The 21,419-nt window shown below is 53.9% G+C and overlaps 1 protein-coding gene across 4 annotated transcripts in view; it reads left to right on the forward strand.

Moving 5' to 3' along the window:
• Nucleotides 1-21,419, forward strand: part of SYT2 (synaptotagmin 2) — a 107,514-nt gene that overhangs the window by 77,608 nt on the left and 8,487 nt on the right. For all 4 annotated transcript variants that reach the window (XM_045456471.1, XM_045456474.1, XM_045456473.1 and 1 more), the window contains exons 2-7: nucleotides 15,139-15,333; nucleotides 16,296-16,462; nucleotides 17,809-17,928; nucleotides 18,397-18,564; nucleotides 18,935-19,102; nucleotides 20,414-20,531. In XM_045456471.1, the coding sequence (XP_045312427.1) occupies nucleotides 15,156-15,333; nucleotides 16,296-16,462; nucleotides 17,809-17,928; nucleotides 18,397-18,564; nucleotides 18,935-19,102; nucleotides 20,414-20,531 (919 nt within the window). In that variant the 5' untranslated portion in view covers nucleotides 15,139-15,155. The remainder of the gene's footprint in view (nucleotides 1-15,138; nucleotides 15,334-16,295; nucleotides 16,463-17,808; nucleotides 17,929-18,396; nucleotides 18,565-18,934; nucleotides 19,103-20,413; nucleotides 20,532-21,419) is intronic.

Here is a 21,419-nt window from a genome sequence, read left to right on the forward strand (position 1 = left end):
GTTCCCATCTCCCACTGAGGGCACACTGGGCTCCCCAGACTTCTGACTGTCCCAGCTCCCTCCTTGGCCCCAGATGAAATACTCTGCTACCTGAGGGTACAGTTCTTTCCATCCTGTGGGGAAGAGGAAACTGGACACAGTGTGAGTAAGCAACCTCTTTTACCCCGCTTAGCCTCGGTTTCCTCATCTATAAAATGGGAATAATAGTATCTACCTTACACGACTGAGCATGAAATGAAATTCAGTGAGGCATTTATTAGAACCTCAGGGAAGGTTTCCTTCCTTTCTCTTGGTACACACCCCCACCCCGTGGGCCCAGGGCCTTCGTGATATCTCTCCCCCACAATGAGTCCTGTGAGCCAGGGCTGTTTGTTAGGAAGGAAAGAGCCCTGGGCTGGATGCCAGGAAGTCAAGGTTCAAGTTCACAGTGAGTGCTTGGGTAAGTTGATTTCTGAGCCTCAGTGGTCTCTTGTCATGGGGAGGATCCCATCTGCTCCCTGAGAAGGCCTGAGTTTGTCATCTTCCTCGAGGACAGGGCTGAGCTCTATTCATCTCGTGTTCCCAGCACTTAGCGCTGACAGGGTTGGATGTGAGGGCTGACTTCTGCCTGGCCCCGCAAAAGTGAGAGAAGTAATCTTCAGGCCCTTCCCCGGCCCTAGACTCTCCAGAGGTCTGAACCGCAAGGGACTCCCTTTCCCAAGGAAGAAGCCCCAGGGAACAGTCTGCCCAAAGGCTGCCGTCGTCTCGTCCTTGTTGAACAGTCCATGCCAGCAGGCTTGCCCACCCCAGGCCAATGACCGTTCGGGCCCCGGGGTGGGGGGTGGGGGTGGGGGTCTGGCCTTGACAGGCACGCCCCCAGCTTCCGGGTCTCTCTCCTCCCTTCTGAAGAAGGGGGGCTTGATGGACGTGGTTGCTGGAGGGGAGGGTGCAGTACCTGGTGAGACCCCCACCTTCTCAGTTCCCTGCTGCCAAGCTCAGGGCTCAGGGCCGGTGGGGCCTGGCAGGAAATACAGAGGCAGACAAGACACGTTCCACCTGTAGCCCTCACCATCCACAGGGAGCCGAGCCGCTCACGCAAGTAAGTCTGGCACGGGCAGGAGCGGTGCAGTGTCTCTGGGAGGAGAATCCCCGGGGCCTCAGGCTCTCCGGCCTCATGCCCTCCGAAGTGCCCCTCGCTTCCTGGCTGGTGTTGCAGCCTCCTTCCCGGGACTCGAGGTCTGACCTTGTGCCCACGGTCAGCCAGCCCCACTGAGGAGAAGTGAGGAGAAAAACCACAGGTGTCCAGGGCGCGTTGTGACTGATTTCATTCTCACGGTGCTCTGGGGGGACAGGCACCCTGCCCTGTGTTTGTAGCTGAGGAAATGATACCTGAAGCCCAAGCCCATCTCCCAGGGTTGCTGAGCTCTGGGCACCAGGTTCCAACTCAGCCCGTGTTCCAAAGTCCACGTTCTCCTCACCACACTGGCACCCCTCGTGAGGCTCACGCTCAGAGGCTGAGTCTTCGAGCATCTCAGAAGGCCCCCGGACCACTCTGGGAGGTGCAAAGGCACTTTCCAAAGTGTGGAAGTGTTGAAGGGGAGAGGCACCAGGTCTCCTGATGCCTCCTTCGGGTCCTACACCCCGCCAGGAAGCAGGGGACTGACAAGAGGTGACCGTGATGCTGTGGGGGGCGGGGGGTTGCTGGGGGCCTGCCGTCTCTCCCGCCTCCGAGGCTCTGTGGCCTTTCAAGGTGACCCATGCTGGAGTCTGTCCCCGCTCGCTATTAAGTACGGGGTCTTCACATGTCACCCCCCAGTTCCTGGACAAGCGGTGTGGTCTGACACCCCCAGTTCCCTCTTCCCAGGGCTTCTCGCGTCCCTGCAGGTGGCTCTGTGGCACACACATTTGCTCGCTTGTGTAGACACATGTTCACAGTGCCGTGCAAGTGTGTTAGCAGTCACAACACACACGTGCACACACGCAGAACCTTCCCTGCACCCCCTTCCCTATCCTGTTCCCTCACTGGCTGCTGTCGCCCCAGTCGCCTGGGCCTGAGAGATGCAGGAACTCTCTCCTCTTACAGCCGCTGAGCAAACACGGCCGCGCCGCGGTTCCGCTCCATCACTCGGCTAATGGAGCCTTCTGCCAGTTGCCCACCTCCTCCTTTCCAGGCCGTGAGCGTTGACTGGGGCCCAGGAGGCAGTCATCCTGGGCTGGGGGGAGCCCACTTCCCTGCCGGGGCGAAGATGGGGCCGTGGCAGGCTGCAGGCTCCTGGACAGACAGGAGCCCTGTCAGCCAGGCCCCAGGGAGGGGGCTCCTGGGTCTCTAACCTTCTCCCTCGGGGGCCACCTAGGGCCCCTGCCACCCTGCTGTGGCTCCCCCCCCCCCCGCCTGCTCCTTCTCTCCCCCGCCACCCCCACCACCCCCACCACCCCCACCACACACTCACATTCTCACGCTCACCCCCTCCGACACTCTCAGAAACACATCACACGCACTCACCCCACACCTCCACACTCACACACTCCAATTAAAAGACTTTTGCGTTCAGCCTGAGCCTCTCACCCCCGGTCCCTTAGCGGGGCTCCCTTAGCGGGGCCGTGCTTAGCAGAGCTAGTGTGTTCAAAGCTTGTAACATTTAGTCGGGAAGAAGATGCATCAATTTTTAATGGTTTTCAGCTCAAAATGAAGATGTGCATTCGCCACGAAGGATAACAGGGGACCGTGCTGGAAAGGACGGTGCCGGTCACATGTGGCACGCAGGGATCCCATTGATTTGTGTCAGATCATCACTGCTGAGCCACAAGGGCTCCTCTTCCCCGCGCGTGCTGCGCAAAGCAGCGGCCCCCTCCCTGGCCTGGGTCCCGCCCTTGTGCCCCACACTCACGGCACACTCGAAGTCTCTATGACACTTTGGGGGGCAGGCCTCTTCACCCCCTCCGCACCAGGCAGCCTGGGGCCCTGCTGGTCCCTAAGCTTTCGTGTATATTCCCACTCAGTCACCCGTCCAGGATCCCCCCACCCTTCCTGGCCTGTTCCCAAGTATCCTGACACCCAACCCATGGAAGACCTCTCCTCCGCCCCAGGAGAGCTGCCCACAGGTTTGGGACACACTGTCGGGTGCTGGGCAGTGGGGGCTCTGGATGAAGGCCCAGGATTCTGAGTCTTGGGAGAAGGGGGAGGGAACGCAGCAGGTCTAGGGGTAGAGGGACCCCTTGGAGCGGCAGCGCTGGAGGCCCCGTAGGCTGTCCTGGGCTGGCAAGAGCGGCCGGAGGTGACTCAGCAGCTTTTCCCCCTGCTGGAGTGAGCTGCTATAGTCTTCACTCCCTGCGGGAAGTCTGGACTCTTCCCCCAACGCGGGGGTCCCCTGTCCTGGTCCCGGCTGGGGTCTTGGCTGGGGTGGCAGAGGGAAGCGGGACCCCAGGGGCCTGGCCTGATGGGGGCATCCCTGCCCTCCACCGCCGCACCCCCTGCACCCAGCTATCGGCTGTCGTTAACCAAAGATGAACTGGAACCCGTGGGCTTGCAGGGGGTGGAGGGAGGGGGGCACCAAGAGCAGGGAGTCAGGGACTGGACGGCTCACGCCGCTCTGCCCCCACTTGCCGCGATACTTGTGAGACAGGAGATAACACACGTCCCTTTGGGGCCTGTTTCCTCATTGTTCAGATGGGGGGTTTGGGCTGCATTGTCAGCCGGGTGCCCTCAGCGCTCACAGTCCAGGGCTTAATTCATCTGTGACGGAAGAATATCCACGCCCTGAGTCTAGGTTCAGAGACAAGTACCCTGTGGGGGGGTGTGCAGGGCTGCAGCGTTCCAGGGGCCTCACACAGGAGCCCCCGGCCTTCATCATCACAGGCCAGCAGAGTGGGGTGGTTAACTTACGGATGTGCCAGCAGACCGGCCCAAGGTCACGCACAGCGATTGAGTACTGGAATGAGGACTCAGTCCCGGCCGTCACATCCTGTGCTTCAGAGCTGTGACCTCTGCCCAGGGCCTCCTCTCAGTGGACTGGGATTTACTGATCTCAGCCTAGAGGCAAAAGAAAGAAAACGAGCGTCATTGCAGCGGGAGAGATTGAAGTTAGACACTGGGCAGGACTTTTCTAGCTCTCCGGAACCTTGGAGTGGGTAGCTGCCCCGGAGCTAGTCAAGAGCAGGCCCTGCCTCGCTCCACCAGCAGTGACAACCTTGTTCCAAAGTGCAGGTGCATGTGGCCCGCCCTGGGAAGGCTCATCAGGCCTCGGTACACAAGGAGCTCACAGACATGGGTAATTTATTTTCCCAATGAGCTAGAAAAATAATTCATTCAAACTTTATCCTCTGCCTCCCGGGACCAAATGTCGGACTGGAGCATGGGTTCAAACAACAAAGAGATGCACTTACCCTTAGGCATTGATCTTTCTAGCCTGCTAGCTTTGGTGAGAGGCATCTTGCTGGTTAACCTATTTCCATCTCATTACTTTGGTTTCTGCAACTACAACATGAGAAGAGATTAAGTAAGTTAGCTCCCCATTATCTGTATTAATGGAGGCCAGGCCTGAGTGTGATAATCTGCAGAAGTGTATGGTCCCCAGATCATATTGACTTCGTTTGGAGTGGCAGTTGGTAGCGAGTGTGTGTGTGTGTATGTGTGTGTGTGTGCGTGCACACGCACACACACATGCACATGTGCTTTTGGTGAGGGGTGGGGATCAAACTTACTCATGTTTGTTGTGGGGTCAGAATCCGATTTTTTTTTTTTAAGGTGGTATCTGATATGAAGTGCTGGGATAGTGGAAAGGGCAGAAATTACCTTTTTTTTGGTATTTTTATGTAATTTATTTTTTAATTTGCCTCCAAGTTAGTTAGCATATAGTGCAACAATGATTTCAGGAGTAGATTCCTTAAAGGGCAGAAATTACTTTTTAAAAAAAAATGTTTATTCATTTTTGAGAGAGAGAGAGAGAGTGAGTGGGCACAGGCATGAGTGGGGGAGGGGCAGAGAGAGGTGGGTGACAGAGGGTCCCAAGCAGGCTCTGCACTGACAGCAGAGAGCCTGATGCGGGGCTCAAACTCACAAGCCATTAGCTTATGACCTGAGCCAGAGTTGGACTCTGAACAGACTGGGCCATCCAGGCGCCCCAAGAATCTGATTTAAAAAAAATTTTTTTTAATGTTTATTTATTTTTGAGAGAGACAGAGCACAAGTGGGGGAGGGGCAGAGAGAGAGGGAGACACAGAATCCGAAGCAGGCTCCAGGCTCTCAACTGTCAGCACAGAGCCTGACGCGGGGCTTGAACTCACGACCTGTGAGATCATGACCTGAGCTGAAGTCGGACGCTCAACCGACTGAGCCACCCAGGCGCCCCAAACCCCAAGAATCTGATTTTGAAGGGAGTCTCATCTGGGAGGATATCAGTGGAGCCCAGAAGCCAGCTGGAGGTGAGTGTGGGGCTTTAGAGCTCCTGACCCATTCCAGGGCACAGGAGAAGCAGGGCGAGGAAGCAGGGTGGCCTCTGGGCAAGGCAGGGAATGTCTTGACGATGCCTCCCAGCCTGGGCCAAGCTAGGCGACTCCTGGCTGAGCTACATAAGCCCCTCATTTGTTCTCTCTCTTGTGAGGCTGGGAACTGGGCTCCTGATTCCGAAGCACCCCGGGGAGGGGGAAGGGACAGGCAGATATATTTGTGTGGTTCGAAGTCACAGAAATACAGAAGGGTTCGCAGTGAAATATATGCCAACTACTCCTTCCCAACTCCCCTCCCCTGGAGCAACAGCCAATGTCACCAGCTCCCTGTGCGTCTTTCCAGAGCCAGTCTGTGAATATCTCAGCACGTATATACACACAGCCCCCCGCCCCCTTTCCCCACGGATATTATGCTTAACTCGTGTGCATATTCATTTTTTGGTTAACATTCTCTTGAGATCATTCCACATCAGCACCCAGAGAGTAAAGCCCTGGAGCACCTCCACGATGCTCCCGCATCAGCTGACCACGAGCAGAGCAAAGGTCCTAAAAGGAAAGCATCCGGGAGCTTATGGGAGTGGGTGGGAGGCCAGCTCACGCCACCTTCTGCAACTAGTCTAACCCCCTTCCATCCTACCTGACAGGTTGTGGTCAATGGCGTCTCCCTTTAGACACAAGGATTACCGCTCGGCTCTGAGCAACCTCTTGGTGTTTGGAGTCAAGGGAACGCAGCCTCCAGACACAGGCTGTTTTCACTTGTTAGGACGCCCTGCCTGGGTGTACCCCAAGGCTCTCGGTGCATATGACCCTTTTAATACCCACCGGTGGGCCTGCTTCCTGCCCTGCTTCAGACCTCTTCCTCTGGGTTGGTCCTATGGTGACAGAGAGAAAAAGGGATAAGATAAAGGATTCAATCCGGTCGTCACTAGCCCTCCACCTCCTGCCCCGCCACCGGGCCAAACGTGGCCATTCCCCCTGCCAGAGGGGGCCAGAGGCAGCTAGCTAGTGCTCGGAGATCCCAGCGTGCTCCCAAGCGTGTAAGGATCCTTAGACCACACACACCACCTCTCCTGGCCCCCCGTTCACCCGAGCCCGGCCCCTCCTGGTGCAGCCACTTCCAACAGCCAGGGTGTCCAGCAAAGCTTGTCTGAAATGGCCATATCGTTGCTTTTCTCAGTGACGGTGCAGGGGTGAGGGAGGATGGTAAAGCCTAAAGCGGGGGGAGGACGTCGGGGAGGGGTACGTGCAGGGGGGGGAGGGCTAGGTGAGTGGTGGCTGCAGCCCAGAGTGGGACTGACTTCCCCTGAGGAGAGACGCAGAGGCCAGGGCGCCCAGAACTGTCACAGGAGCCAAGTGGCCACCCTGGACAGACAGACAGGTGGATGGCAGCCAGTGGGCTGGGGGAGGAGGTCCTGCATGGACTCTCCCCTCTAGCTAGCTCCCTAGCTTCCGCTCCACCCCTGCTCCTCACTGGGGGAGACCCTGCCTTCCTGAGCCACCCCAGAGGCCTGTCCCCCAGCCCCACCCGGGGGTGGGGGGTTGGGATAGGGATCCGGAGAGCAGGAGACTTGGCCTCAGGCAAACTTAGGCTCCAGTCTTGATGCTGACTGTCGGCAGGCACTTAGCTGAGCGGAATGTGCCTTGTCTCTGAATTGGAGCTCACAACGGTGCCCCTCCCAGACGGATTAACCGAGAACAAGAACAGAGACTTAACTGATTATTAAGTGTGTCGCACCTGTGGTTTCCTTCTGCGGCCTTTGATGGGAGCCAGGTGGAGGGCACTGTCCAGGTGCACAGAGCCTTCAAGGCTTAGTTTACTTCCAACCACTGGTCTTGGACTTTTGCTTCCCCTGGCAAGTCTTTCTGACTTCTTAGAACCTCGTTTTCCAGTGTGGCCACTGACCACCTGCATCAACGTGAGCCAGGGTGCTCGTTGTTAACCTGCGGGTTCCCAGGCCACACTTCCAACCCGCTGAGCGAGGCTTTGAGGGCGAGGTGTCGTGGGGGGGGGGGGTGGTCTGCACTTCGACAAGCTTCCCAGGGGCTCCCCAGGAACGAGACCCTTCCTCATCCCTTCCCCTGTCTGCTCCTTGCTGGGTCTCCCGGCCCCTCCCCCGTTCAGACCTTGACCCCTCCCGCTGCAGGTGCAGAACAGGTGCCTCCACCCAGCCCCCCAGCCTGTCTCCCAGGTGTCCTGGTTTTGGTGTCACAGCACCTTGCAGCCGTCCCTGCCTGATGATGCCATTTCATGCTTTCCTGCTCGGGTGATTCTGACCAGACAGAGGAGTTCAGTCTGTGCCGGGAGCCCCTGGAGCCTCAAATCATTTATCATCCTCAACCCTTCCAGCTGGCTGCCTTTCCCAGGACTGCAGCCTGAGCCACAAGAGAGGCCAAGACAGCTGTAAATCCCTGAGGATTTGACTTTTCCTCCTTGCTGTGCTTGTCTCTGCCTGTGCTCCGATGCAGGAAGCCTGCATTCTAGCGTGGGGAAGAGTCCTGGAGACGGAGGAGGCAGCTGTGCTGCGGGGGAAGGAACTGGATGGGGTTCCAGAGACTTAGATTCTGCCCCCAGCACTGCCAGCAGCCCGGGCTGTGTGGCCTTGGACGAGGCACTTCACCTCTCTGGGCCTCTGTTTTCCGCAGGAGTCTTGGGAACTGGTGCCAAGTTTTCAACAGCTTGTTTCCTTAGCTTCCGGTGGACTGAGGAGGGAAGAAGAAACTGACCCCTTGGGCTTACCCAAGAGGGAACATAAAAGTCGTTTTTATTTATTTATTTTTTATTTTTTTAATGTTTATTTATTTTCGAGACAGAGAGAGACAGAGCATGAACGGGGGAGGGGCAAAAAGAGAGAGGGAGAAACAGAATCGGAAGCAGGCTCCAGGCTCCGAGCCATCAGCCCAGAGCCCTACGCGGGGTTCGAACTCACGGACCGCGAGATCGTGACCTGAGCTGAAGTCGGATGCTTAACCGACTGAGCCACCCAGGCGCCCCAAAAGTTGTTTTTAGAAACACTTAGGAAATGGTTGGTGATGTCACAAGCATTCACAACTGCGCGAGGTCTGAGGCACGATAGCCCAGGCATCGCGGATGTGAGGGGTGCGCAACTCATCCATTTCCTGAGGATGTTTTTTGAGAGCCCGCTGTGTGCAAGTCAGAAATGCCTACATTCGTGAGTCTTGAAGTCGAGTGAGTGGAGACACAGATAAAATGTGTGGTGTGTCTGTTGGTGATAAGTGCTGTGCAGAAGACGAAATAAAGGGGGGCTGAGATGCCAGTGGTTGGTGGGAGTTTGCCTTTTCAAAAATGGTCATCACGGATGGCCTCGCTGCGCTGAACACACAGCTGTGTGGAGGCCTGCAGGGAAGAGTGTTCAGGCCGAGGGAACAGCAGGTGCCAAGGCTCTGAGTTAAGGGTGTGCTTGGCATGAGTGAAGATCTGGAAGGAGGCCAGCGAGGCAGAGGAGGGAAGGAAGAGAACCAGGGGGGAGGAGCGAGGGCACGGGGCTGGCTGTGCAGGGCCTTGAAAACTTCTGTGAGGACTGGGTACTTTGAGGGAAGTAAGCCGCTGTAGGGTTTTGTTTTAGTAATAGGACCGCTCTGCCTGCTGGGCTGAAAACAGCCTTGAGACAGACAAGAGGGAAAGAGGAGAGACCGGCTAGGAGCCTCCCATCATCCTTGTCCTGATAGAAAGGCCCCCTGAGAATGGTGGGCCGCAGAAGGCCCCAGGGTGGTTCAGAGGGGCAGAAGGGCTTGGAGGGTCCTCTGGAGGGCACTGTGGGGTCTTGAGGTGGGGGGAAAAGGGCTTGCTCGGCTTTCTCTCTTTTTACGTTTTTTAAACTCCCTCGACTCTGGAAAAGACGCAGAAGAGCTAAAGGATAAGGGTCATTGAGTCACATCGGAGGGAGCGTCTCCCGAGAAGAAATGCCCAAAGGGCAGCCTTGGAAAGATGAGAAGCACTTCTCAATGCTCTGGGCAGGTTCGGCCCGTGGAAAGGGCACTCACCATCCCCGTTCATCTTAGCCTCAGCTGAAGGCATTAGGAATGCAGACTCCGTTTGACAGTTCAGCGGTCTAAGATTAGAGAGGTAAAAGAAACCATCCAGGGTCCAACGGCTCATAAGGGAATGTGCCTGACCCTGTAGCACAAGAGGCCGGCTGCAAAGGCAGAGGGTGGATGGACGGCTCGTGGAACCGTGGACACCGCCACTCACTTGTGCCGACTTTGGAGTCTCATCATGCACACGCACGGGTGCACACACGCACACGCTCCCCAGGCCTCGCGGGGAGCGCCCTGGACCCAGCCTGGTGACTTGGAGCAGCTAGATCGAGTCTTAACAAGCCTGCGGAAAGAGCCCTGAGTCCGAGTCCCAGGCATTAATGCACCGGGTGGCCCTGGAAGGACGGGCTCCAGTGTCATCTGCAAAATGACATAATGTGTCCAGTGGTCTAGAGTCTGTGTCCTGCTCATTCCTTTTTTCATCACGTACCACATGTTTACTGAATGCCTCTCATATGTCAGACAGTCTGGTATCTGCTAGGGCAGGGTCAGCAAAATTTTTCTTCAAGGGCCAGACAGTAAAGACACGAGGCTTTTCAGGCCATACAACGTCGGTCACACCTACTCGACTCTGTTGTTGTAGCGCAAAAGCAGCCAGAGAGAATGTATCAAGGGATGAGTGTGGCTGTGTTCCAATATAACTTTATTTACAAAAATCAGGCCGTGGGCCCCATGGGGCCCGTGGGTCATAGTTTGCCAACCCCTGTGCCAGGGCCACGGCGGTAAACAACGCACGTGTGGTCTCTGCTTAAATACAATCACAAGCTTAAATACAATCACAGCACAGTAAGTGCTGTGAAGGTAAGGACAGAGCTATGAAAACATATCAGGCCTCAATCTGGGGGCGGTGGTGGCAGGAGGCACGAGTGGGAGGAGGGGCCGTTTGAGCTGAGCCGAGAAAGACGTGCAGGCATTAGCTCAGTGAAGTTGGGGGGTGGGCCACAGCATGTACCAAGGCCCTGTAGCGTGTGTGTTGGTGGGAGCAGAACATCTGTATTAGAAGAGAGAAAAAAAGCCATGTGTGGCTGGTATTTGAGACTCAGGGCAGGGGAAGAGGAAATGATGATGCTGGATACAAGACACGAGGGCCTGGTAGGCCACCTTCAGGATTGTGGCTTATGTCCCTGGGATGGCTTTTACCCATAGTGACATGATCAGATTCATGTTTTAGGAAGATTGCTTTGGTGGCACCTGCAGAACTGATTGGAGGTGAGCAGGAGGAAACAGAGTATGGGTAGAATGGGTATATCGAGGGCCCAGCTGGACCTCTGGGCCTGGAGCTCAGGAGTGAGTCGGGCTTTGGCAGCCATCAGAGTGGGGATGTGGCTGAGGCCAGGGTGTGCAAGAAGTCGCCCTGGGGGACACTTGGCCTGGGAAGAGAAGCCTTGGGGCAAACCTTGAGGCAAGCGATGGAGTCCGAATTATGATGAAAATCAGGAGTGGTTGGAAGTGAACATGAGAGAGGTCAAATACAACCAAACGAAAAGCTCTGCTGGGTTTAGTGAGTGACCCTGTGGTCACCCGCGACTGTGCAGAGAGCCACTTCAGTGGAGTGATGAGGCAGAAGCCACAGTGTGGGCGCTGAGGAGAGAGAGTTGGGGGCGAGGAAATGGAGACCATTGGTGGAGTGTGACCCTGAAGGGAAGGGGAGACTGATGCAGCTGAATGAGGAGAGGTGGGGAGGCTCTTCATTGCTTGGCTGGTGGTATTTTAAAATGGGAAGAACTGAGCAGAGGGAACCTTTCTGATGCCCAACCTTTCCTGTTCCTGTTTTTGTTTGTTTGTTATTGGCACATTTCAGTCGTTTTGTATCACTCAATAACTGCCAACTCGTAAAGATATGGTAGTGACTCAGATGAAGACATTCACTGTTCTAAAATAATCACTGAGCATACAAACAACTTTTCATAAAAGTGTATCCTCTACCGTCTGAGAGGTTGTGTGGTCTAGAGGAAAATCGCACTGGGCAGGCATTAGGAGACCCGGTTACCAGTCCCAATATGCTATAGGTCAGCTAGATCTGAGCAAACTGGTTGACCAGGAAAAGTTGGGGATAAGAAAGCACATGCATCAAGAAGGTGGCCTGAGAAGGTCAGAGGGGACCCCTGAGATGGGGGGATTGGTCTTAAATAGGAGGAAAGTACTCAGCTGAAACAGGAGGTCAGGAGGAGAGGGCGGTCTATATGCAGGAAGGTCTGTGGTTTTCTGTGGTTTGGTGTAGGGTGGGACATTGTCAGAGATTTCTCTTCAATGGCTTCTGATAATGACAGGCAAGGTGTTGGGGCCATGGGAAAGCCACGGGACTATGAAACAGAGGGTCTGGAGTGTCTGTTGTGAAGGAAGGCAGAGTGAGTTGATGGGGAGCATATATTAAGGTTTCTGTGCAGGGTTGAAGGACTGGGTGGTGTTGAGAATCTATGGGGTGCCCAGCTGCCCTCATGCAGGATGCTCATCAACAGTGCTTAGCACTCTGGGGGTGGCAATGGAGAGGAAAAAGCTGATAGTGGGTGTCTTAGCTCAGATTGCTATAACAAAATACCATAAACTAGGAGGCTTATCAACAACAGAAACGTATTTCTCACAGCCCTGAAGACTGGGAAATCTGAGATTGGGGTGCTGGCAACGTTGGGTTTTGGTGAGAGCTCTCTTCCAGGTTACAGACTGCCGACTCCTGGCATCCTCACATGGCAGAAGGAGCCAGCTAGCTCTCTGGCCTATTCTTCTCAGGCACTAACCCCATTCGTGAGCTCCATCATATGATCGAGACACCTCCCAGGTCCCACCTCCTAACACTGTCACGTTGAGCAGTAGATCTCAACGTATGAATTTGGGGGTGGGGGGGGGGCACAAAAACCCAGTCCCTAATAGGATTTCTCCAGGAGCGGTGTTTTGCCAGGTGAGTGATGGTGCCTCCGGGAGGTCAAGGAGATTTCTGGAGGAAGAACAATCTAGGCTGTAAATGCAAAGGCTGTGAGTTTGTTTGGTGAGCCTGTGACTGGCAGCAAGAAGGCCAACATGGCAGGAGCTGAGTGGCTGAGAGCAGAAGTGTTAGGAAATGCATTTGGGGAGCTAGCCAGGGGCCAGAGGCCAGACCATGCAGAGATTTTTATCTAAGTGTGATGAGAAGCCATTGGAGGGTTTAAAATAAATGGATCTGGCTGCAGTGCAGAGATTAGACTAAGCAGAGGAGAGTGGAAAGCTTCCAGATAGGTGGCTATTGTAAGACTTCAGGTAGAGGGGTGGGAAGTGGCTGAATTTGGAAAACATTGTGAGTGGAGCTGAGAAGTTTGCAGATGCCTTGCAGGTGGGGGTGATGGCAGGAGAGAAGCTTAGGATGACCCCAAATACTTTCTAGATGTGTATGCCTTGCAGGTGGGGGTGATGGCAGGAGAGCTTAGGATGACCCCAAATACTTTCTAGATGTGTAGCTGAGCAGGTGGGGCCTAAATCTATAGACCCCATCCATCTCTGGGCACATGGCCCTGAACCTGCCTTTTTAAAAAAACATTTATTTATTTTTGAGAGACAGAGAGAGACAGAGCATGAGTGGGGGAGGGGCAGAGAGAGAGGGAGACACAGAATCCAAGGCAGGCTCCAGGCTCTGAGCTGTCAGCACAGAGCCCGATGCAGGGCTCGAACTCACGAACCCTGAGATCATGACCTGAGATGAAGTTGGACGCTTAACTGACTGAACCACCCAGGCACCCCTGAACCTGCCTTTTATCAAGAGCCACGTTCTCAAGCATCTTCGTTATTCCCCTGCTATCTGGGCAGCTTTGTCCTCATGTCTTATGTTAGAGGTGGATTTAAAAGGGCCTTCCAGGCACCGGGCCCTGGAAAAGCCACTGATCTGTGCCGCTGCTTTATTAACAGCCCTATGTTCCCTCCGAGTAGCTGTATGTCATTCCCCTCTGGTGATTCCCCTGGAACACTGGAGAATCTTTCATGGGAACTTGGGGATGACAAGACATCCATTATTGACTGTTTTAAACTCTTTCCCCTTCCCTCTGGAGTCATGGTGCATTCTAGGCTTTTCCTCACTGCCACCGAAGTGCAATTTTCAAGATGTAAATTTGTACACATTACCTGCATCCTTAACAGGTTCCCATTTCTCTTTGGGTAAAGACAAAACTCTTTGCCGTGGCCTGTGAGGTTATGTGCCTGGGCCAAACTGGCCCACTCTGCCAGCCCCATTTTGACCCGTGCTCCTTTCACTCTGGTCTTCTTTTAAGGTTCTGTACTAATCACACTGTTTCCCACCTCAGGGACTTTGCACATGCTGTTCTCTCTCTTTAGGCTGCTTATTCCTCTCTTCCTCACCTGGATACTTCCCAGTATCCTTCAGGTCTCAGTCCGTTCCTCAGGAAAGCAATTTTTCTCTCCCAGATTAGGTCGCATATGCCCCATTATAAACTCATACCGCCAAAGATACCAAAGAATCTCTCCTTTTTGGCATTTCTCAGAATTACAATCTTACATTCACTTATGTGCAGTTATTTAATCCACTTTATGGTAAGTTCCACAAGGGAAGCATGATACGAGTTCAATAAATTTGTTGAATGAATGAATGAATGAATGGCTGTCACGTTTGTCCTCTCTCCTCCGTCCCCTGCATTCCTATTCTCATCTGGGTCCGTGTCATCTCTGGCTGGTCTGTTGAACCAGCCCCCTCCTGGGCCCCAGCCCCAGCCCCACCTCCTCCAATGCCTGTGGAGCTATCTTCCCATAGCTCTACTTTTAACAGAGCAGGCCACTCCTCTGCCTTAAATGAATGCTACCACAGTAATATTTTTTACTAGCAAAAACTTGGAAACCATCTAAGTGTTTAATAGCAGAATATTAAACAAATATGGTACTTCCATGTAATGGGTATTATTTAGCTATTCAATAATAAAGGAAATTTTTAGTGATAAAGGAAAAGACTTATGATAAAATCTTATGTTAACAAAAGGTAGAATGTCGAATTACATGTAATCGGGTCTCAACATGTAAAGCACACTCTGAAAATCTACTGTTATAAAATGCTAACCCGAGTTATCTCTGGATGGTGAAATTATGGGCAGCTTGTCTTTCAACCTCTTTTCCTCTGTTTTCCAGAGATGTTGATGTAGATTGGAGGCAGGGATGATGACAGCCGGAATGTGATAGAGACACACAGAGAATCTAGGCAGAGTGAGGTCATGGAAGAAGTTAAGGAAAAGAGAGACTCGAGGAGTCTTTGATAGTAGAATATTGCCTCCTTCCTAGAGTTGTGCAGTTGGATTTAAACGAGATATATGAAAGTGATTAGGTTTACAGGCTTTGGAGTCAGGCTGACTGGCTTAAATATCTAAATGGCCTTGGGAACCTCCATTTCCATATCTGTTAAATGGGAATAATAATCAAACATTAGGCTGTTGTTTGGATTAGAGGAGATCATGCACAGTGCCTGGCACATATAAGTACTCACTTAATGATGACTGTAATTGTTGTTTTACCACAGTTGTTAATATTGTGTTATTATATTATGTTAATATTATGAGAAATATCTTTGAATTATAATGGGATTCTTAATAGTCTTTAGCTTTTGAAGAGTGTTCCCCAGTCCTTTGGGCAGAGCTTTCTGCACTTGGACCTCTGGGTTGTTCATCTGCTCCCATCATCCCCTCTCATCTGCAGTGATCCCCTCTGCCACCATGAGGAACATCTTCAAGAGGAACCAGGAGCCCATTGTGGCTCCTGCCACCACCACCGCCACAATGCCACCTGGGCTCTTAGACAACTCTACTGAGAGTGGGGGCGCTGGGGAGAGTAAGGAGGACATGTTTGCCAAGCTGAAGGAGAAATTCTTCAATGAAATCCAGAAGATCCCCTGTGAGTGTCCCAGGTGGCTGAGAGGGCGGGGCAAGGCCAGGGTCAGTGCAAGGCCTTATGGCCAGGGCAGAGCTGAGGAAGGGTGGGGAACACCCCTGAGATGTGATTGGCTGAATGTTTGGATTCCAGGATGGATTATTTGGGGAGCCCCTTCAGGAATGGGGGGTGCCTGGCACTAATAAGGGGAACAAGGAGGCTTATGTGCCCCTGTCTCCTAAGGGGGAAGAAAGTTCTTACAACTTAGAAAACTGTCAAAATATGAAACCGAAAGAAGATGAAAAATTAGGAAACAGAAGCCATTGTTGAAGTTTCCCAGTCACACTTTGAAACTACCTTAGTTTGGAAGACAGAAAATACGCCCCCCCACCCCTTCCCTGCTTTCTGAATTCTTGGCAGTGGCTGTTGAGGAGTCACCAGACATTAAGGGGAGCAGCCCTATCAGTGGGAGATGGTTCTTCAGGACCATGGAGAGCAGCCAGGGCCCATCCCCAAATATTTGAGCTCTGCAAAGCCAAGCTGTCTAGGTCCTTAAGGAGCTGGCCTTCTGGCTTAGGTCAGCCCTCTCAAGCCTGGGCATAAGGAATGGGTCAAAGGAGCTCTTCCTACACCTGGGTCAGATAAGGACCATCCCATTCTTTCCAATATAAGCCAGTTTTCCGTAGATCAAATGAGTCAAAACCCAATAGAGCCAAACTGACGTCCTTCCTTGTTATACACCTGACTGCTATCTCTCAGTTAGTAGGCTGTATCCATAAGGACGGTAGGCTCAGGAGAGAGCAAGTATTAACGAAAAGGCATGCAAAGTATAGGCAAGTTGCATGTAAATCACTCATGGGTGTGTGGTTAAAAAATGTGGAGTGTGGACATTGGGATTCATCTCTCCCCCCATTTTTGCTGATGCTTTGGGGTCAGGGACTATAAGGCAGAGCACTGCTGACTTCTGGGGTCCTCTCTGTGGGCAGTACCACCCTGGGCACTGATCGCCATTGCTGTGGTCGCTGGCCTCCTGCTCCTCACCTGCTGCTTCTGTATCTGCAAGAAGTGCTGCTGTAAGAAGAAGAAGAACAAGAAGGAGAAGGGCAAGGGCATGAAGAATGCCATGAATATGAAGGACATGAAAGGGGGCCAGGTAGGAGAAGACGGTGGGGGGAACTGAGAGGGGCCCAGCCCAGGCATTCCAGGTGCTGAAAGGTGAAGCAAAGGCTTCTGGGCTGTTCTACAGCCAAACCGGCTTCCCTCCTTAGAATGCCACATGACCCTCCCCATTGGCTACGTCCCTAGTAAAATGTTGTCTACCCATCCCACAGTGGAAAGGGGGGACTTTTTCATGTGTGGTCATGGATGCATCCTTGAAAAGACAGAGGAGGAGCATAATATATTGACTCCCCCGCCAAAGAGGCTATTGGGACAAAATGTTGGAAAGAGAGCCCCTCCAACCTGCCAGGAAGTCACCATGGGAGTGACCCTGTGTTTTCCTGCCAGAGACTAGAGGACAAAATCTCACTGGAGGCACCTACTTGGTTGGGGTGGGTGGGGAATCGGATGGGGTAAAAGAATGGTCCTGAGGCACCAAGACCAGGGCCAAGGGGAATCCATCTCTTGTCATGTAATAATTTGGTTTATTTACCCCTGTTTTGGGGGTGTTAATCGGCCTGGAAAAGTCCTTTGATAAACCCAAGTGCTTCCTTCTTAATGTTTAAGTTTACAAAGGCTTCTCTGTGCTTCTCTTTTGCCCACATCTGTTCTGAGAGTGACTAGGAGAAGTCTCTTGCTCAAGGAATCAATATGGAGGATGGCAGGAAGGGTCTGATCTCAAGAAGTCAGCCAGAGATTAAAATGGCCTTTGAGTGCTGTGTGTGTGTGTGTGTGTGTGTGTGTGTGTGTGTGTGTGTGCCTGAAGCCTTCAGTGCAAAGTCAGGGAAGGGGGACCCCCAAGAACGATCTGGGTGTAGCCCGACCTGGTCTCACCAGGTGGCTGTGACTTCAGGGGCTGGTCTGAGATGTAGGATGTTTTCTTACATCACTTTCTTCCTTCTCTTCTTACCTCTGGGGACTCACCCTGCTCCTGATTCCTGGAATGCACTCCTGGTAAGTCTTGCCTAGAATGGGTGGGGCCTGAGCTGGGGGAACTTTTGGGGAGGAGCTAACAAGGGAAGTACCCCTCCCCTACCTCAAGAAGTCTAGAGCATTGGTGCAGCACCTGGTCTCATAGCACTGTGTCTTGAAGGGAGAGAGGCACACCAAAACCAGAACTGGGTCTTCCAGACACGGTCTGGGGTTCTGAGGGGCTGTCTGGGGGCTTTGAGGGGCTGTGCAGAATCAAGCCCCCTGCACAGTGCCACATTCCTTCCTGTTGCCCCACACCAGCTCTGAGTCAGGGTCTGCACAGATGGGCTGGCTTCCTGATGCCCCTGCGCCAGGCCACGTGGCTCCATTCTCTCTTAACTTGCCCCTCCTTTCCTCCAGCCTTCACAGGATGACGATGATGCAGAGACAGGCCTGACTGAGGGAGAAGGTGAAGGAGAGGAGGAGAAAGAGCCAGAGAATCTGGGAAAACTGCAGTTTTCCCTGGACTATGATTTCCAGGCCAACCAGGTGTGAGGGTGGGGCTTGGCGGCAAAGTGGGGGATGGGACAGAGGGCTGGGTGGGAGGGAGATAGAAATAGCTCCACACTCCCACAGCCCTCACCCCCACTTTGGCCCATAGGCATTCCTCCTTTCCACGGAGTGGGGTGGGCTGGAAACCGCAGGCAGGTACCCCTGAACATTGACTCTGCCTTGGCCACCAGCCTGCTCTAGAAAAGGTTCCTTGGCCCAGATTGGCATCCACCAACCTTGGGCAAATCAGTTGCCCTTTAAGCTACTGCTACTCCTGATGTCATTCCAGATTCCTGGGGGTGGAGATGGAGACCAGTCTTGCTCTCTAGCCCCAGCCTGTTCCCACCTCCCCAGCTGCCCACCTCTGGTGGTGGTGGTGGGGGAGTTGGTGGGTGCTGGGTCTAGGGCCAGGGCTGGTGTTAGAGCAGTCCTGAGACTCAAGGCCCTCCCTCACTCTCTCCACAGCTTACCGTCGGCGTTCTGCAGGCTGCTGAATTGCCTGCCCTGGACATGGGAGGCACCTCAGACCCTTATGTCAAAGTCTTCCTTCTTCCAGACAAGAAGAAGAAATATGAGACCAAAGTCCATCGGAAGACATTGAACCCTGCCTTCAATGAAACCTTCACCTTCAAGGTGATGTGGGCTGGAAGGGTAATGCCATGTCCCTCCCTGATCCCAATTCTTTTGGGAGTTCTACAGACCTTTCCTTGGTTCTTAGCTGTGGCTAAGGCCCTGGAATGAGCTCAGGCTGGAACAATGGCAGGCTGGGCTGTGGGCTTATGTGTGAGGTCACTGCTCAGCCTCCTGTAGGACTGGGACATTCCCCTCCCCCCCATCCACTCTGTTCCCCAGAGCCTGAGGTCTTTTCTCTGTCTCTACAGACTCACCAGGAGTCCTGCAGGGTAGTAGGAACAGAGCTCTAACCAAAGGATCTGCCCACAGAAGCCTCTGGAGGTGCATGAGTTGGCTTTGACCCTTGTCTGATCTTGCTTGTGCCCTTCAGGTGCCATACCAGGAGCTAGGAGGCAAAACCCTGGTGATGGCCATCTACGACTTTGACCGCTTCTCCAAACATGACATCATTGGCGAGGTTAAGGTGCCTATGAACACCGTGGACCTTGGCCAGCCCATCGAGGAGTGGAGAGACCTGCAGGGCGGGGAGAAGGAAGAGGTGAGAGCAGAGACCATGTGGAAGATAAGTGTGGCTGCCCACCTGGGCTACCACCTATTGGCACGACGGAGATGGTAGGCTTTAGAGTTGGGTGAACTGGGTTAGGACCCTAGCTCCACAACCCCACCTGTGTGACCCTGGGCACATCACTTAATCTCTTTAGATCTGGATTGTCTCCTGTAGTGTTTTTGCAGGTGAGAATTACTTATCTCTGTAATGCACCTGGCATCCAGTAGGTGTTCAAGTAAAGGAGAACACCATTATTATTTTTACTCCTAAGTTTCTGCTGTCACTTAGGGCCACCGGTTTATGACGTCGTGCCTCGTTTACCCACAAGGAAAGCCCACATTTATCTTAAAAGATTCTCAGCATGGGGGCTTGTCCTCCCAACAACTGCTACGGCTTCAAGCACTTACCCAACACTTATTGGGCACCTACTGTGTGCCAAATACTCCATTTTAGCCACTGCTCCTTCCAAGCATCGGTCATGTGTCTTGGCCAAGCCCCTGCTGTGTGGCCAGCTCAGTACCAGGTGGTAACGGAGGGGGCGAGAAGGGACGCTGAGACACCCTTCCTTACCTTGGGGCTCATGCTGTGTGAAATGAGCCGGGATATTGGCCTGAGCGACCTGGTCTCTGAGAAGCTTGACTCTGGCATGATGTGGGCAGAGCTCTTAGAAACCAGGAGTCCAGCAGGTTTCGTCCTGCCCCCAGTGCTAAATTGTTGTGGGACTTTGTGGGAGTCTCACTGGTCACAAAGAACCCTTGCCTTATCTCCATGAAGGTGTTGCACTGACAGCACATAAGAGAAGGGACACACTGTGCTTTGAAGACCACAGGTCACACTGCGAGTGGAATGGTCGACAGGGGGCTATCGAAAGGGTTGGGAGTAATCAGGGAGGAAGGCTTCTGAGATACTCGCTTTCCCACTGTCCTTGGAAATGAACCCTTGGGTACCATGCCCACACCCCAGCCTCCTTTCCATCTCCCCTCGGCCTGGGGTGGGAGCCCGACCACGCCCCGCGTGTGTCCAGATCCACCCAGACGTCACTCGCACATTCCTGCCCACAGCCTGTACTCTGCTCCCCTCACTCCTAAGGGCATGGCTCCTGCAGCATCACTCTCAGGGGCTTTGTTGAACTGCAGCAGGAGGCCCTGCGACCTTCTCCAACATCACAGATGTGGGGACTGGGGACTGAGAGGGCTGGGGATACACCACCGCCTTGCTAGTCTTGACAAGATGGGGGTCTGCCGTGCTAGAGGCAGTGGGCTGGCTGAGATGACCCTGGGTCCTGCTCTTCCCCCTGGACAGCCAGAGAAGTTGGGCGACATCTGCACCTCCCTGCGCTACGTGCCCACGGCTGGGAAGCTCACTGTCTGTATCCTGGAGGCCAAGAACCTGAAGAAGATGGACGTAGGTGGCCTTTCAGGTACATGCAGAACTTGTGGCTGCCATTGGGTGGCACCAGCGAGCCGGTCACTGGCCTGAGTTCTCTGTTCACATACCCGTTGTAAGAGCACTTTCCGGCCCTGGGATACAGAGAGTATCTCCGAGCAGCTGTGGGTCTGAGCGCAGGACTGTGGAGCCGGAGATGTCTGACTTTCCCTCCTTTCTCCACGGGTCCCTTGCCCCCACTCTGAGCTGCTGGGCAGTATAAGCCATGGAGGGAAGGACCAGAGAAACTTGTGTAGGAAAGCTTGCCTCTGTCACGTGCCACAGTCCGGAACACTTCTCCGGGAGGCGCTCTGCTGGCCCTACCCTGGAAGGGGACTTGGGGGGTGGGGGAGCACACGGAGCGGGGCCAGCCCACAGCACAGGGTCCTGGTGGGACAGCGGAGCACGCACTTTCCCAAGAATCAGGCCTGTGCCTGGGCTTCAACTGGTGGGGCTGGCTGCCAGCCCTGTCACTGATCTGCCGTGTGACTGGGGGCGCATCACTTCACTTCTGTGGGCCTCGGTTGCTCACCTGCGAGGTCAGGAGGATTGGATTGAATCGGGGATGGCAGATGTGTGTGGTGCCTTCAGCACTCCTCTGTCCCCTGCGTAGGACAGCTATCACCAAGTGACCCCCTCACTCTTTCTAGACAAGGCCTTACTTAGTCTCAGGAACGTCCCCAGGGTAATGCTCCAGGCGTTACACGAGGCCACAACCAATCAGCCCGAGGTGGTCCTTGAAGCGAAACCTTTTTGCCGCCCCTGAACTGGACGCTTACTCTGCTGCTTTTGGACTCAGCGGCCCATGCCTTAGGGCTTGCTGGGTGCCTGGCCTTGGTGGGGTGGGTGCTCTAGGCGGGCAAGTACGTTCGGTGGGAGGGTG

This window comes from Leopardus geoffroyi, chromosome C3, assembly GCF_018350155.1.
Source record: "Leopardus geoffroyi isolate Oge1 chromosome C3, O.geoffroyi_Oge1_pat1.0, whole genome shotgun sequence".
NCBI classification, from domain to species: Eukaryota; Metazoa; Chordata; class Mammalia; order Carnivora; family Felidae; genus Leopardus; species Leopardus geoffroyi.